Source organism: Rosa chinensis, chromosome 5 (genome assembly GCF_002994745.2).
Source record: "Rosa chinensis cultivar Old Blush chromosome 5, RchiOBHm-V2, whole genome shotgun sequence".
Taxonomy (NCBI): Eukaryota; Viridiplantae; Streptophyta; class Magnoliopsida; order Rosales; family Rosaceae; genus Rosa; species Rosa chinensis.
The window spans coordinates 2869752-2883610 of NC_037092.1; the positions used below are offsets into that span (position 1 = coordinate 2869752).

At 38.8% G+C, this 13859-nt stretch overlaps 2 protein-coding genes across 2 annotated transcripts; both read left to right on the forward strand.

The window, feature by feature from the left end:
* The first annotated feature begins 430 nt into the window (after positions 1–430).
* On the forward strand, positions 431–865 carry LOC112202021 (agamous-like MADS-box protein AGL61). Its single transcript, XM_024342927.1, has one exon. It carries the CDS (start codon positions 431–433, stop codon positions 863–865), a length of 435 nt encoding a protein of 144 aa, XP_024198695.1.
* Positions 866–11152: 10287 nt separating this feature from the next.
* LOC112166893 (E3 ubiquitin ligase PQT3-like) lies at positions 11153–11916 on the forward strand. Its single transcript, XM_040519731.1, has 3 exons — positions 11153–11292; positions 11398–11546; positions 11753–11916. The coding sequence occupies exons 1-3, from the start codon at positions 11222–11224 to the stop codon at positions 11899–11901; spliced, it is 369 nt and encodes a 122-aa protein (XP_040375665.1). The 5' UTR covers positions 11153–11221; the 3' UTR covers positions 11902–11916.
* The last annotated feature ends 1943 nt before the right edge of the window (positions 11917–13859 follow it).

Consider the following 13859-nt stretch of genomic DNA (forward strand, 5'->3'; position numbering starts at 1 on the left):
TTGGTTTTAGGAAGGAAGAAAAGTCTTTGGAACAAAACATAACAAGGAAGCCAAAATCGACTGAGAAAGAATGATGAGATATGCAGGATTTTTTGTGCTCTTGATCGTCTTTGAATCTGTTATATATCTTTGAAGAGAGTGAAGTTTGAAGCCACCCAAAAAAAAAGAAAACGATGACTACACAATTGGGCCTTTAATGGGCCTCAAAAAGTCTAAAGGATAATTTCAGATGAGATTAGAAAACAAAACTCCAGATAAGATTAGGAAACAGCGAGATTCCTATCCAGAATGGGGAAACAACACTCGGACAGAATAAGTACCCCAGGGACCTTAATGTTTTAGCATGTAACGTTGTGCTGACTACTCTCAAGTCTTCTCAACCTATTCGTTGTTGTGTTCTAATCCCGTCTGATCTTCTTTTGGTTTTGAGATGGGTACCGGAAAGAAGAAAATTGACATAGAGCCGATCACCGACTATCAGTCTCGCATGGTGGCCTTCACCAGGAGACGAACAGGTCTCTTCAAAAAAGCTCAGAAGCTCGAAGAAATGTCTGGTTCATCCATCGCCATTGCTGTGATCTCCGAGACCGGTCAACCTTACCTCCATGGCTCTCCTTCCTTGCTTGAACGAGTTCTTGCCTCCAAAGCCTCTTCCTCAGCTTCTACCACTACAGCTGACGCTGGCTCTTCCACCACCACCGCCACTACAGGATCTTTAGAAAGATTTAAGGCCGGGGTGAACTCTCAGATTGAAGCTTGTACCACTCTGGAAGAAGCAGAGATTGTGAAAAGGAAATTGTTGGAAATCAAAAAGAGGGCGGACGGTAAACTTTCTGGAAGTGATCTTCAATTTGTTCTTAATTAGGGTGTTTGGGGATTACTAGTGGTAATTTGATTGATGACGTTGTTGCCAAGTGACAGCTTAATCGTAGCTATAGTCTTATATTTCTTCAATTAAATCCAATTTGTCTTTGTCAAATTAATTCTATCAAAAACAACTCACTATTGATTACACTGAAGATAAATAATTCTATCAGAATCATAAATACACTTTTTTGAAAGGAAAACGATCTATTTCATGTAATTTTTATTTTAAAGCAAATCTAAGAGGGTTGTTCATGAATCAATGACAAGTGAGTACAACCATATGAAGCTTATCTCTGATTCTTCCATATATATGCTTATTCTTCCTTTCAGGCTGCTTCTTGTTTTCCTTATCTCGTGGTAAATCACCTATCTTATTATTCCTTTTAGGCTTCTTGTTTTCTTTAACTCCTGGTAAAACACCTTTTTTATTCTTCCTTTGACGCTGCTTGTATTCTGAAGCAGCGTCGAAGGAATAATAAGAAAGGTGTTTTACCAAGAGATAGAGAAAACAAGAAGCCTCAAAGGAATAATAAATAGGTGTTTTACCAAGAGATAAGGAAAACAAGAAGCAGCCTGAAAGGAAGAATAAGCATATATATGGAAGAACATGGGATAAGCTTCATATGGATCGGGCCGGTCCCTCGGTCTCTAAGGTTGAAATTCCGCCTAGTATTCTCTATCTCTTGGTAAACATAATGAACTCCAAGCAGAACGCCGCTTCTCACCATTTAATATTCCCCACCATTTATATTCTTTAGGGACAGGCACAGCTTCTTGCTCCCTCAACCTTTCTTCTTCTGCAGTCCACACTGCATAGGAGTCGGTACATAAGTAAAGCATGCAATGGTGCTAAAGAGATATAAAAATCAGAGGATGTAAAAGGTCAATATGTGAGCGGTAAATTCTTTGTTAAAAATTAAATGGATACAGAGAAAAAGGACTAAGATAGTGTCACTAATGTGGTACTTGATCTAAAACAACGTACCTTCGTTAAATAAGCTATTTGAGTTCAAAGCAGTGTCAGTAGAAAAATTAATGACTACTTTAATTGCTTATTATGTGGTAGTTCCTCAACATCTTTATGGATTTTTTTTTTAATATCGAAATTAGCACCAATAAATAAAAGACAATCACATAACTTTTAGTAATTACCTTCAATTAGCTCGAAATACTCCCATATTTTACTCTGAGACATTAAGGCTGCAGCAGCATTTTGATCAGGAGATCCATAATCTGCAGATATTAATGCTGAAGCATTTCGGGAATAAGTACTCTTTTCTGCAGAACCACCATAACTTGATTTAGCTAACATATGGTCATTGAACTCACACATTTCATTGACTCCAACGTCCTCCAGATGTGTCGAGTCTTTTTGTTGCAAATTCCTCATCAAGGACTCTTCATTTACATCTATTTCAACGTCATGAGTATCAAAGGATGAAGTTTTCCATTTGTCTCCTTCAACTACTTCACTTGCTTCATTGTTGTGCTTTTCATAGTAATCAACCAAATTTTGACAGCTATGTTTGTCATCATGCTCAACTCCTACAAAAATTAATAGTTAAAGGTCAATAGACTAATCAAGTGTTCACCTAGTCACATGGTGACTAACTCTTTCCCTGACAAGTGACAACTGAGCCTTAATCATATAGGAATAACATTAAAATGAAAACAACTTTAAATTAAATTTGTGATATACATCCATTGGATGTGATGTCGAATAATACCAGAGAAAGTTTTAAGATCCACTTTAAGATTACCACATCCAGACACTAAACCAGCTCCATAACCACATCGACATGGTGAACATATCCCATCACAAAATCCACATGGTGAAGAAGCACAGTGTAGCTGCAAGTCTCCATTCCCTCTCAAGTTTCTGCTCAAGACATGAACACGGTCAGATATCATCTATCCCTAAATTAATTGATTCAAGGTCATCCATCCTCAGTTCTGAAAATTAGATTTGAGGTGGAGTGATTAGATCTTGACACATATTTGTTCTTTCACTCCATTCAATTTTAAAACATGCTAGTTTTCTGAGTTAATTCAATAGAAAAAAAGAACTAAAAAAGGCAGTTTTCCAATAGGCATAAACATGTTATTTCGGTTAGTCAAAAAATATATAAACATGTTATTTCATGAAGAAGCCTAATTTGATGTTCGCCCTCATTTGAAACACTAAAACTTATCTATTGGTCACTTACCCTGGCGTTTCCGAGCAGCATGAGGATTTGGTCCCAGGTGACCGCTTGATCTTTCTCTGACTTTGAGGAGTTTGGTTCTTTTTCCACGGCTTTGTTAACTTGGCAGGAGCACCTCCGTTATTGTTCCTTTGAGGCTTGTTGTTTTCTCTATCTCTTGGTTTAAACCCTAAACTCCAAGAAAGCCCCTTAACGCATTTCCAAATTCCCCACCTTTTATATTGCTCAGGCACAGCTTCTAGCTGCTCCAAATTGTCATGTTCTGCACTTCGCAATGCATAGGTGTTGGTACATGAGAAAAAGTGAAAAACCCTATTGTACAAATGCAAGAAATTCATCTAGCTAGTGAGACCCAAAGCTATCTACCAATAAGTTCGAATGATGCAATATATATAATACTGAAACAAGATACAGATTAAATGATGTGAGGGTTGTACACATATAGTTAATATCACTCATTCTAAAATCACCTTTGGCAAGTGAGTGAGGGCTGCTATTTGAGTTTAAATTGTCATTTAGACATCTTAAATTTACCTTGGCACTCCAAATGCTCAGATGTTTTAATCTGAGGCACCGAAAAACTTCGAGGAGAACAATCCGCAGGCAGTTGCATTAGTTCTTTCAATGTTGTCCTTCGAGTACCCTTTTGTGCAGAACTATCACAGCTTGATTTTTCTGACATATGATCATATGAAGATATCTCATCTTTAAGAAACTATAAGATGATATACTACTTTTAAGAAACTAAAAAATAGAGAGCCAAAGTTCTTGGGGGATCATTCCTAAGGCAGCAAAGGCTACTAGTAAAAAACATCAAGAAAAACCTATTGAAGTTCATACGATATATAGGCATGTACAGGTTTGATTTGGGTGCTAGCATATTGGGATGCGGTGGTTGAGAAATTAATGCATCTAGCTTTCTAAAATATGTAGAAACCTCTCGCTAGTACTCTAGTTGTAAGTATACTATGCTTTCCATGGCACTCCAAAACAAGTCATAGAATGATTCTATGTAACTTCTAGGTCAAGTCATCGTCATACAGTCAGCCACAACTTAGCTAAGAATAAAATTGATTCAAATGTAAAATTGTAATCACATGTGGACTAAAATGAGACTTATCACTGTATTCATGCTCCAGGTCCATGGTGAAGCAATAAACAGAGAAAGAGAATGAGGAATTGTGGTTTTTGGATACGTTTCATAAAAATAAAAGCCCTAATGCATGGTATCATATAGTGAAGACGCATTATATAAATAATCATATGTGTACCAAAATGAGACTTGTCGCTGCATTCATGCTCCAAATCCATAGTGAAACAACAACAAAAGAGAAAGAGAAAGAGGTGTTTTGGTTTTTTGATACGATTCACAAGTCTTAAAACCCTAATGCATGGTATGATATAGTGAAGATGCATTATATAAATGCATGGTATGATATAGTGAAGATGCATTATAATAATGGGATTAGATACTGATTGATATCGTTTAATTGGTTTTAGGAACTTAACATACTGATTGTGCCTATAGAAAACACAGCCCATTTTGAGAATAAGATTTGCAGGATTTTCTTTCTATTTAGGTTCGTCATTGGATGAATTAAATCCTGCTATATCTTGATTCTTGTCCCCGGTGGCCCACCGAACAATTAGGATAACCCTTCAATTCGCTTCCTTCATACTCTCAATTGGGCCTATTGCAGACTTGGGCTTCTTAGGGAGGGTGATAAACTTGATGTCGTTGGAGGAAAAGCAGAACCATCAACATATTTTCTATTCAAGTAAATCCTTATTTGTGTATCTGACCCAAACCCTAGGTTACTTGACCTAGTAGTAATAAGGTTTAATTAGAATGATCTAGATATTTCTATTCAATGTATGATTACATTTCCTTGTATGATTCGGATACTATGCATTGTAATCCTCTATATAAAGAGGCATCTATTATCAATGAGAATACACAGTAATTTTCTCTCAATTCCCGTTTCTCTAAAACACATTATCAGCACGAAGCCCTAACCTTGAAACAAATAACCAAAACTCTAAATCCGAATACAAAACCTTGAAACCCTTTTGGTCCCCGCAGCACACCTTGAAGTTCTCGATCCCAGGAGCTCAGAACCGCCGGCGGCGTCATCGGAACCGGCCAAAAAAGTGTTGAACCGGCCTCCAAAAGATAACAACAACCTCTACCAGGTTCGTATTCTTCCAGACCACCTTCGACCTTCATATTTTGCCAGCACCGGCTCCCTGACTTCATAATCCTCCACCGGAAAGGACACTTCCAGAACCGGCCACAAAGTGGCCGGACAGGCTTGCAGAATTGCCGGACCTCCTTGAACCGCCAAAAGCTGTTGTCCTCTGTTCCAGCCTGCGCAGCATCAGTCCGACCCAAACCTCGTCCAGACGAGTCTAGTGCCAGAAACGACGCAGCCCAGAAAAAAAAAAAAAAAAAAAAAAAAAAAAAAAAAAGAAGAAGAAGAAGATAGGAGGCGAGCCCAGAAGGTTGAGAAGAAAAGAAAGAAAGAAGGAAAAGAAGGAAAAAAAAAAAAAGGGCAGCCCAGGGCCTGCAGCCCAAGTGCCAGAGAAAAGAAAAAAAAAAAAAAAGGAGATGCGGGCTTGGGCTGAGTCAGAAAAGAAAAGGAAAAAAAAGGAAAGGCAGGCCTGGGCCAAACCAAAAGAAAGAAAGAAAAAAAAAAGGGGGAAGAAGAAAAAGAGGAAAAGGCAGCCCACCAAGCCAAGCTTTTCCGGTGACCACCTTCAGCAATGATTTCCGGTTAACCACTTCAGGCAACAATTTCCAGCCACCTCCGGCCACTAAATTTTCCCGCGACCTATTTCAAGGTATTTTTTTTACTAAAAGTTTCTGTTTTTTTAGTTTTTATTCAATTTCTCTTCTTTTTCTCGAGGACTGGCAACATCTCTTCTTCTATCCCCCTTTCTTGTTCATAGGGGAGACCAAAAGCCGAACTGTAGGGATTCGTGCTTACTCCAAGCTTCAAGCTTATTGAGATCTCCAAACTCAGAGTTTGTAGATAATTTATGATCGACCACTTACATCATTGCTTTGATCTAATCCAATCCCTCTTGGAATTGAATTTCTTGGAAGTGACTACACTCGGAAATTCCTAATTTCTTGGAAGCGACTACGCTTAGAAATTTTACATGTTTTCGTGGTTTTTCCGCTCCAAAACTAACCTTTTTTCTTGTTCTCTTTCAGGATACATAAACTTAACAAATTGGACTTTGCTCCATTGGGAACAACTGGCTCTGGATATCACAGGTGGGTTCGTGATGTCCGCCAGCATCTCAAGGTCCATGGAATCCTGAATACGATTCTCGAGCCTAGCCAGGACGTGCTAACTATTGAGCAAACTCAAACTTTGGAAGCAAATAGAGCAGCCTTAGAGGCAAATAAGGCGAAAGTCATCATCCTAATGACTCATCATATGGATGATTTGCTCCAGTACGAGTGTATGAATGAAGAAGACCCCAGATGGCTGTGGGTCTCACTCGAAGAAAGATTTGGCAACGTCCGTGCTTCCCTGCTTCCTGACCTAGAAGTGAGATGGCATAGCCTACGCTTCTGTGCTTTCAAGTTAGTTCTTGACTACAACTCGGAAGCACTTCGCATTAAATCTTTAATGGAATTCTGTGGTAAAGAGATTACAAATGCGATGTTGATTGAGAAGACTCTCTCTACCTTCCCCGTCTCTGCATTGATGGTTGCTAAGAACTATCGAATCGATGTTAATGCAAGACGGATCACAAGGTTTCATGAGCTCATTGGAGCTATGAATGTCGCTGAAAAGCATGACAATATCCTTGTGAAGAACTATAATTCGATATCCGTGGAAACAGGGTATATTTCGAAATCCAATTATAGCTGCTCCCCTAAGAGAGGGCGCCAAGAGCGAAACCCTAATCTTAGGGATACTTTTGGACGTTCTGGTCCATATAATCGCTCTACTTGGGAAGGTAACCGTCAAAATAGGCGAACACGGAACTGAAGAGGTCAACATGGAAAGAGAGAGGGAGGCAACACCTCTGGCCATATTGGTGGCGCCACCAACACTAAGAGTCATCTAAATGACGCTTTCAAAGAGCCTCAATCAATGGAGTCTGAGCGAATAAATGTATGTTCTCAATGTGGAGTATCCGGTCATTGGGCATACATTTGTAGAGCTCGTGAAGAAATTGTCACATCCTACTAAGCATATTGTGAAGCAAGAAAAGCTCACTATGTGGAACAAGAAGATCAACAAGATGATCTAGAGTAAAGGGTTGAAGACTAAAAATCTGGCTGGGATCAATAGATCGCCACTTCTGTCTAAGTCTTTATTTTTCCAAGAGATGTAATAGGCAATTGCCATATATTTTGTAGTAGATGTCAATGGTTTAGTCTTTCTTCAAAGTAGGCTCACCCAAAGTAAGTGTGATGTCTAGGAAGGTTCTGAGATTAGTGGTACTTAAGCGAGCCTTGCTCCACCAACATCTCTCTACTCACCTGGTCACATTTATTTTGGAATTACCAAAAGAAGTTAGATGACTACCATTGTTTTGCATTAGCTAGCATTTTGGATTATATTTTCTTGGGTAAAAGAGACAATGATGTAACTCCGTTGGCTTATGAATAAAATTTTGAGTTCTTTTCATGAATCCATTTTGATTCTGAGCATATGACTTTGTGACTACGATGGCTGGGCCATCAATATTATTCAAGGACATGGAATAGCCCAAGTTCCTTTTGCCAAATGGCATCTTGATTACTATCACAAAATCTTTCTACACTCTTAGGGCAAATCGCACCTATGAATAGCCAATGAATTCGATGCGAAAACGCATGTAGAGAACTGAAATGAGTTCCTTTGCAATGCCTCTAACGATTGCGAACAAAGGCGCATCTTAGAGAAGTTTATGTATCTCTCTAGTAGACTCTATGTCACTATTCGAGCTATTAAATCCAATGAAGTTATGAGAGAAGATCTCTTGGATTTAGACACATATTAGCTTTTTCATGATAGGATAGGTCATCCTGGTCATGATACGATGATCCATCCACTAAAGACTTCATATGGACATCCTTTCCCTTGAGCGAAATGAAGCATGAATCAAAAGTTGATTCGTGAACTAAGTGTGACCGACGCTGATGCCTAAGGCACCGCCTCAGTCCACCACCAACCTAGGGCTGGTGTAGTCCCTATCCATGATGCCATGGATGGCGTCCATCATGGTGATGGCGCCCCAGGTGATGCTGCAATCACCAACTTGCTTCAAATAGCGTTTCAGACGCTCAGGCCTAACCAAAATTCTCATTGGTTGCTTCTAAAGCCTCTCGCTCTTTTTACAAAGTCGTTCCTTAGGGAAATTAGGATTGAGACCGTCCTATGCAAAGGATATGAAAATACTCATTTTGTTCTTACATAAATTTGTGGGGATTCTGTGAACTGATTCAACGAACTTGCGGAGTTTAAATATCTCATGATGTTGGTTGACACGCAAACACGCTGGTCACGTGTTGTGCCATTGTCGACTTGTAATGCTGCTTATGCTACACTCATAGCACATATTATATGACAACGGGCTCACTCTCCGGATCATCCTATTCAGTCAATTGGATTTGACATTGCTAGAGAGTTTACATCGAAGACTTTCGATGGTTATTACATTTGGACTGATGTTGGACATCATATTCCCATGAACACACCCAAATGGTCTCTTGGAAACAACTACGATGGTAGTCCGGACATTGGTAATGCGCACCAATCTCTTTACATCCACTTGGAGTGATGCAATATCGCATGCAGGTATGCTAATTCATCTACGACTAACCGCCACTCAATCTACCTCTGTGTTACAGCTAGTTTGGGTACAAGTATCGTACTTATGCATATTTGAGTGTGTCATTTATGTGCCAATTGCATCGCCACAGCACTCTATGATAGGTCCTTACAGACGAATGAGCAACTACGTTGGATTTAAGATTCCAACAATCGTCCGCCACATAATGCCCTTGCTGTTTGCGGATGTCACTTTGATGAGACAGTCTTCCCGTCGTTAGGGGGAGATAAGAACACGAATGTTCAGCAGGAACGACAGGAATTGTCGTAGTCTGTCCCCGCTATGTCTCATCTCGATCCCCGTTAAAGTGATGAGATCACACAAATATGCTGCAAACAAGCCTGCAAGGAAGGACGTAGCGCTACCCTACAAGGAGATAGGCATGGCGTCAAAGCCAAAGAGAGAGGCACTCTGGCGTTATAGGCCATGGCCCCAGCTAGGATGCGTGGGAGGCCTGTGGGTTCGAATGATACTTTGGCACATTTCAATTCTTTGATCATCGACACTCAAAATCGGTCTCATGAGAATCTTCCGGATTAAGCACTACAACAAATTTAGGTTTATACAACGAAATGATATGCAAGGATTGATAAATTCTTTGCAATAGGTTGTATTATACAAAGAATACCATAGTTCCTTGCATTTAGATTGCATAACATGTAAGGAAAACATAAATTCCTTGCACTTGGTCTACCAAATTGAAAAACGTGTAAAACTCCTTGTATATACTTTTCATTTCCTTGCATACGATTGAGCGGGGTTTTTGCCGCTCCATTCATTTAATCTATTTCTCTCTCCATCTTTTATTCACTTAATCTCTCTCTCTCTCTCTCTCTCTCTCTCTCTCTCAAGCGCAGATCCAAGAACACACCACACACCCAAATCTGAATCTCGCCTCTTCCATCCGTTTTCGTCATCTCCTTCACCTTTACAAGCTCAATCCCGCTCCATTGCCTCTTAATCTCAAGCCCAGAACAGATGCTTCTCTCCTATATCTTGAATCGGTTTCTTTTCTTCGATTTGGATTTGGGTTTTGTTGGGTTCTTTGATTTCGGTCTATGATAACACCCACCTCCTTTCTCTCTCCGGGTTTCTGTTTTGATGTGGGTATTGTTAATTTGTTCAATTTTTCCTGTAATAGCAGGCCTTGCTTCCTAATCTGGGTCTTTACTGTCCTCTACTCACTCTTGGTACGACGTCTCTCTCTCAGCATTTTTGGGTTTTCTTCTGTAATCTTTTTCTTTATCATGTTAATTTGTGATTTAGTTAGTATCTCTTTTTACAGTTAGGTAATATGCCATTCTACTGTTGTTTCTTGAATCCCAGTCTCACACAGGTTTACTGTGCAGTCTTTAACCTTGCTTTTGCTGTGCTTGACGTATTACTCAAACTTGTGGAATCATCATAAGTTCAGCTAGAGTTGAGATAAACTTTGAACTGTTAGTGTTTTTGATTGGAGCACATGTTATTAATTTAGCTATTATTCAATGTTTATTAGAGAAGTATTCTTGTAGGTTCGATCTTCAATCATCTTTATTTGCTTGCAGGTGATGGATTTTGTTATTCCCAATAGGTCTTGCAAAGCTTTTCTGGACTTGCTGGAGACACAATTGTTAGAGTGACTATTGTGACTTAATTCGATTAAGTATTTTCCTCAATTGTCATTGTGGGTGGAGCTGTATAATAGGTCTTGATTGTATATTTACACACTCGAATGTAATTGTCATAGTTTAAGCTTTGGGGGGCAGATTCAGTGATGAATAAGGAGCTCAATTGATTGTTATATACATATCTCCATTGCTTTATCACCAATTAATAAGACGTGACCGAATATATGTGCAGAGATGATCCTAACACTCCTCCAAACTCTTTTCCCCTGTGACCATCATTGTCGTCTTCCCGTTCTCCTCTCCAGTCAACAATGGCTGACGACGATGTCAACGACATTGATATGGGGTTGTCTCTGAGTGCCTCATAGTTATCAATACTTCATAAAATTGTGATGAGGCGGAAGGCCAGTTATTGAGGTAAGAATTTATTACTTTTATGGTATATTTTTATCTGTGATGGTTTTGAGTAAAAGGTTGTTGAAGAAATAGTTGAACAATGAACAGGTAGGTGCAGAGGAAGATGTTCATCTGACCTCCTTTTTTAAAGAGAATAGCTTGTTTTGTTGATCAATGGTTATTTCAGGACGGTGCTTATATTTGGCACTTTTGTATTCAGGTCATTACATTTAGCACTGCCCTACAAATGGTGATCCAAACTATGACATCAAAAGAGTGAAGCCACCCACTGGCATTCCCAAGTCCATGTTGATAGCAACCCCAGATGGCTCATATGCACTGCCGAGTGGTGCAGTAGCTGTATTGAGGCCGAATGAGTAAGCTTATTTTGTGGTCTAGAGTTCATACTTTTTATGCTTGACTGCTTGTGTAATCAGTTGCTAGTATGAAAACTTACTATAATAATTGATATATGATCACAGGGCTGCTTTTGAGAAAGAGATCGAAGGTTTACCGTCTACGCGTTCTGTTGGTGATTTACCACCTGAGCTACACTGCCCCTTGTGCAAGGAAGTGATGAAAGATGCTGTTTTAACGAGCAAGTGTTGCTTTAAGAGCTTTTGTGATAAGTGTAAGTTATATTGCAACTTTCATTGCCTCGCTTGAGGTTAGGTTTTCCCTTTTTGATGGAAGAACTTCAACTTTTCTCACAAAAAAAATATTTGTCGTTACCCTCATCTGGCTCATTCTAGCATTTAAAGCATCTAATTGTTTTTTGCTTCTTTATTTATCATATCAGTTTCATTTGGATTTACTCTAGCTCACATTTATAATCAGGTATTAGGAATTACATTACCTCAAAGTCAGTGTGTGTCTGTGGGGCTACAAATACACTTGCAGATGATCTACTGCCAAATAAGACTCTCAGGGATACCATCAATCGAATCTTGGAGTCTGGTAACAGTAGTAATGATAACGCTGCATGAGTCAATGAGTGTAAAGGAACCTGCATCCCAAGGGAGTGCTCCTCTGGTTGATGAAGAAGTGCAGCAGAGGCTGGCCTCTGTGGAGGCAGGTAATGTATATGTCGGGTGTTATTTGTGTGTATCCAATTCCCTGTCTGTTCTGTGTGCTTGACTTATAGGAGTTGGATGGATGTATATTGTTTTTCAAATAGAGAGCTGTTGTGGTTATTTAATGGTTTTTTGTTTGTATATTTCAGGAAAGAAAAGGAAAAAGAAGAAAGTTTGCATGCCTGCAAACGGTATGTCTTCTTCTCTCTTTTTTGTAAACAGCTTGGTTTTGTGTCCTATTGAATCTCTCTAACGGTATAAATTGGGAATTAAGCATTTTCATCCTTGTGCTTTTTTCATTACAGGCTAGCATAAGACATCATGGTATATGACGAAGTATGAAAGTGCTAGAATCTTGGCTACTCGTGCTGTGCAGATTAGCTATTTTCAAACTGTAGGTTTTGTTTATATATATATATATATAAATTTTTTTTTTCTGAGTGAAAATGTTGGTTACCCATTAAAAATTTTAATGTTTTGATGAGCAGTATGAATACTCCTGTGATGGTTGAGTTGGAAGGAGAGACTGACCCACTTGAGGTATGCCTCTCATAGAGCTATGCTGGATTGAATGCCTTGATTATTTAGTCTAGAGTCTGATAATATGCGTCATAGCTTGTATAGGCATTATTACCTCATTCCCAAAACCTATTTGCAGCTAGAATGATCATGTTTTGAATGCCAGAGTTGTAATTATCAAGGTTACAAATTACCATGGCATATGCAAAACTAGCTTGCATACTCTTTGGTTATTGTTTTGCTCTGGTACTTCTTTAATAGTTTGTATCAGAAAAAGAAATATTTTGGATGCCTATGTGTTTGCATAACGTGAGAGAAACTGTGTGCAGCGAGTATGTGTATTGTACTTCCAGCATCTCATTGTACATGGTAAAATGTGTAATACATAAATCATGACTAATGTAATACATATAGCAACTTCAGTCTTAAGACTCTGGAAGTTAGAGTATAAACGTCTAAGGCTTTGCTTACTTAAAAAAGGGATATGTAGTTATTTCAAAGGCACTCTTCTTTATGAATTGAATTTGTGATTAGTGCTAATAGACTGCTGGCATCTGCAGGTGGTCACTCATTGCAGGGAGACTTCCAGGGCACTGAAATCAAGAATCACTCGGACCTATGTGCTATATCTTGATTTTGTTAATCTTGTTATAGATTAGTGTAGCCTCAATTTTTGATGTACGAATGAACTAATTGTTTTTGATTCAAGGAATAAAAGAAAAGAGTCTGGAATGACATTTGGGGTATATTTCTATTATTCAGTTTTATTTTTTTTTAATTTTTAATACTAAAATGCAAGGAATGATATGCAAGGAATTCTCCTTGTATATCAGTTAACCATAGTTAACCCCAGGTGTTTAATTCCTTGCATTTGAGATGAACATTTCCTTGCATTTGTGAACTCAAATGCAAGGAATTTTCAAGTTGTTGTATTTGCTCTTTTGCAAGGGCCTCTTTGCAAGGACCTAAATGCAAGGAATATTCCTTACATTTGGGTTAATGCAAGGAATTTCCAGTTTTTTACAAGGAAAAAATTCCTTGCAAAAAGTCATTTTTCTTGTAGTGAAGGTTACAGTTGGGGGACGCCTCAACTTCATAACCTAATCTTGAGAATATAGAGCTCTATGAAAATTACACTAGTATACATGAGATGTGGGATAGAAACTCCATCATAATTGATGATGTATTTGCTAATTTCGTTGCACATGAGTTTGTTGAGTCAGGTGATATCGAACCACGGTCCGTTGATGAATGAATGCCAACGTAGAGAAATTTAGCCTAAATGGAAAGATGCGATCTAGGTTAAGTTGGATTCTCTAACGAAGAGGAAGGTTTTTGAGCCAGTGATGTCA

Coding starts and splice junctions, on each gene's coding strand:
- LOC112202021 (XM_024342927.1), top strand. CDS start 431: ATGGGTACCGGAAAGAAGAAAATTGACATAGAGCCGATCACCGACTAT.
- LOC112166893 (XM_040519731.1), top strand. CDS start 11,222: ATGTTGATAGCAACCCCAGATGGCTCATATGCACTGCCGAGTGGTGCA. Junction 11,293..11,397: donor GCTGTATTGAGGCCGAATGA/GTAAGCTTATTT, acceptor ATATGATCACAG/GGCTGCTTTTGAGAAAGAGA. Junction 11,547..11,752: donor TAAGAGCTTTTGTGATAAGT/GTAAGTTATATT, acceptor ATTTATAATCAG/GTATTAGGAATTACATTACC.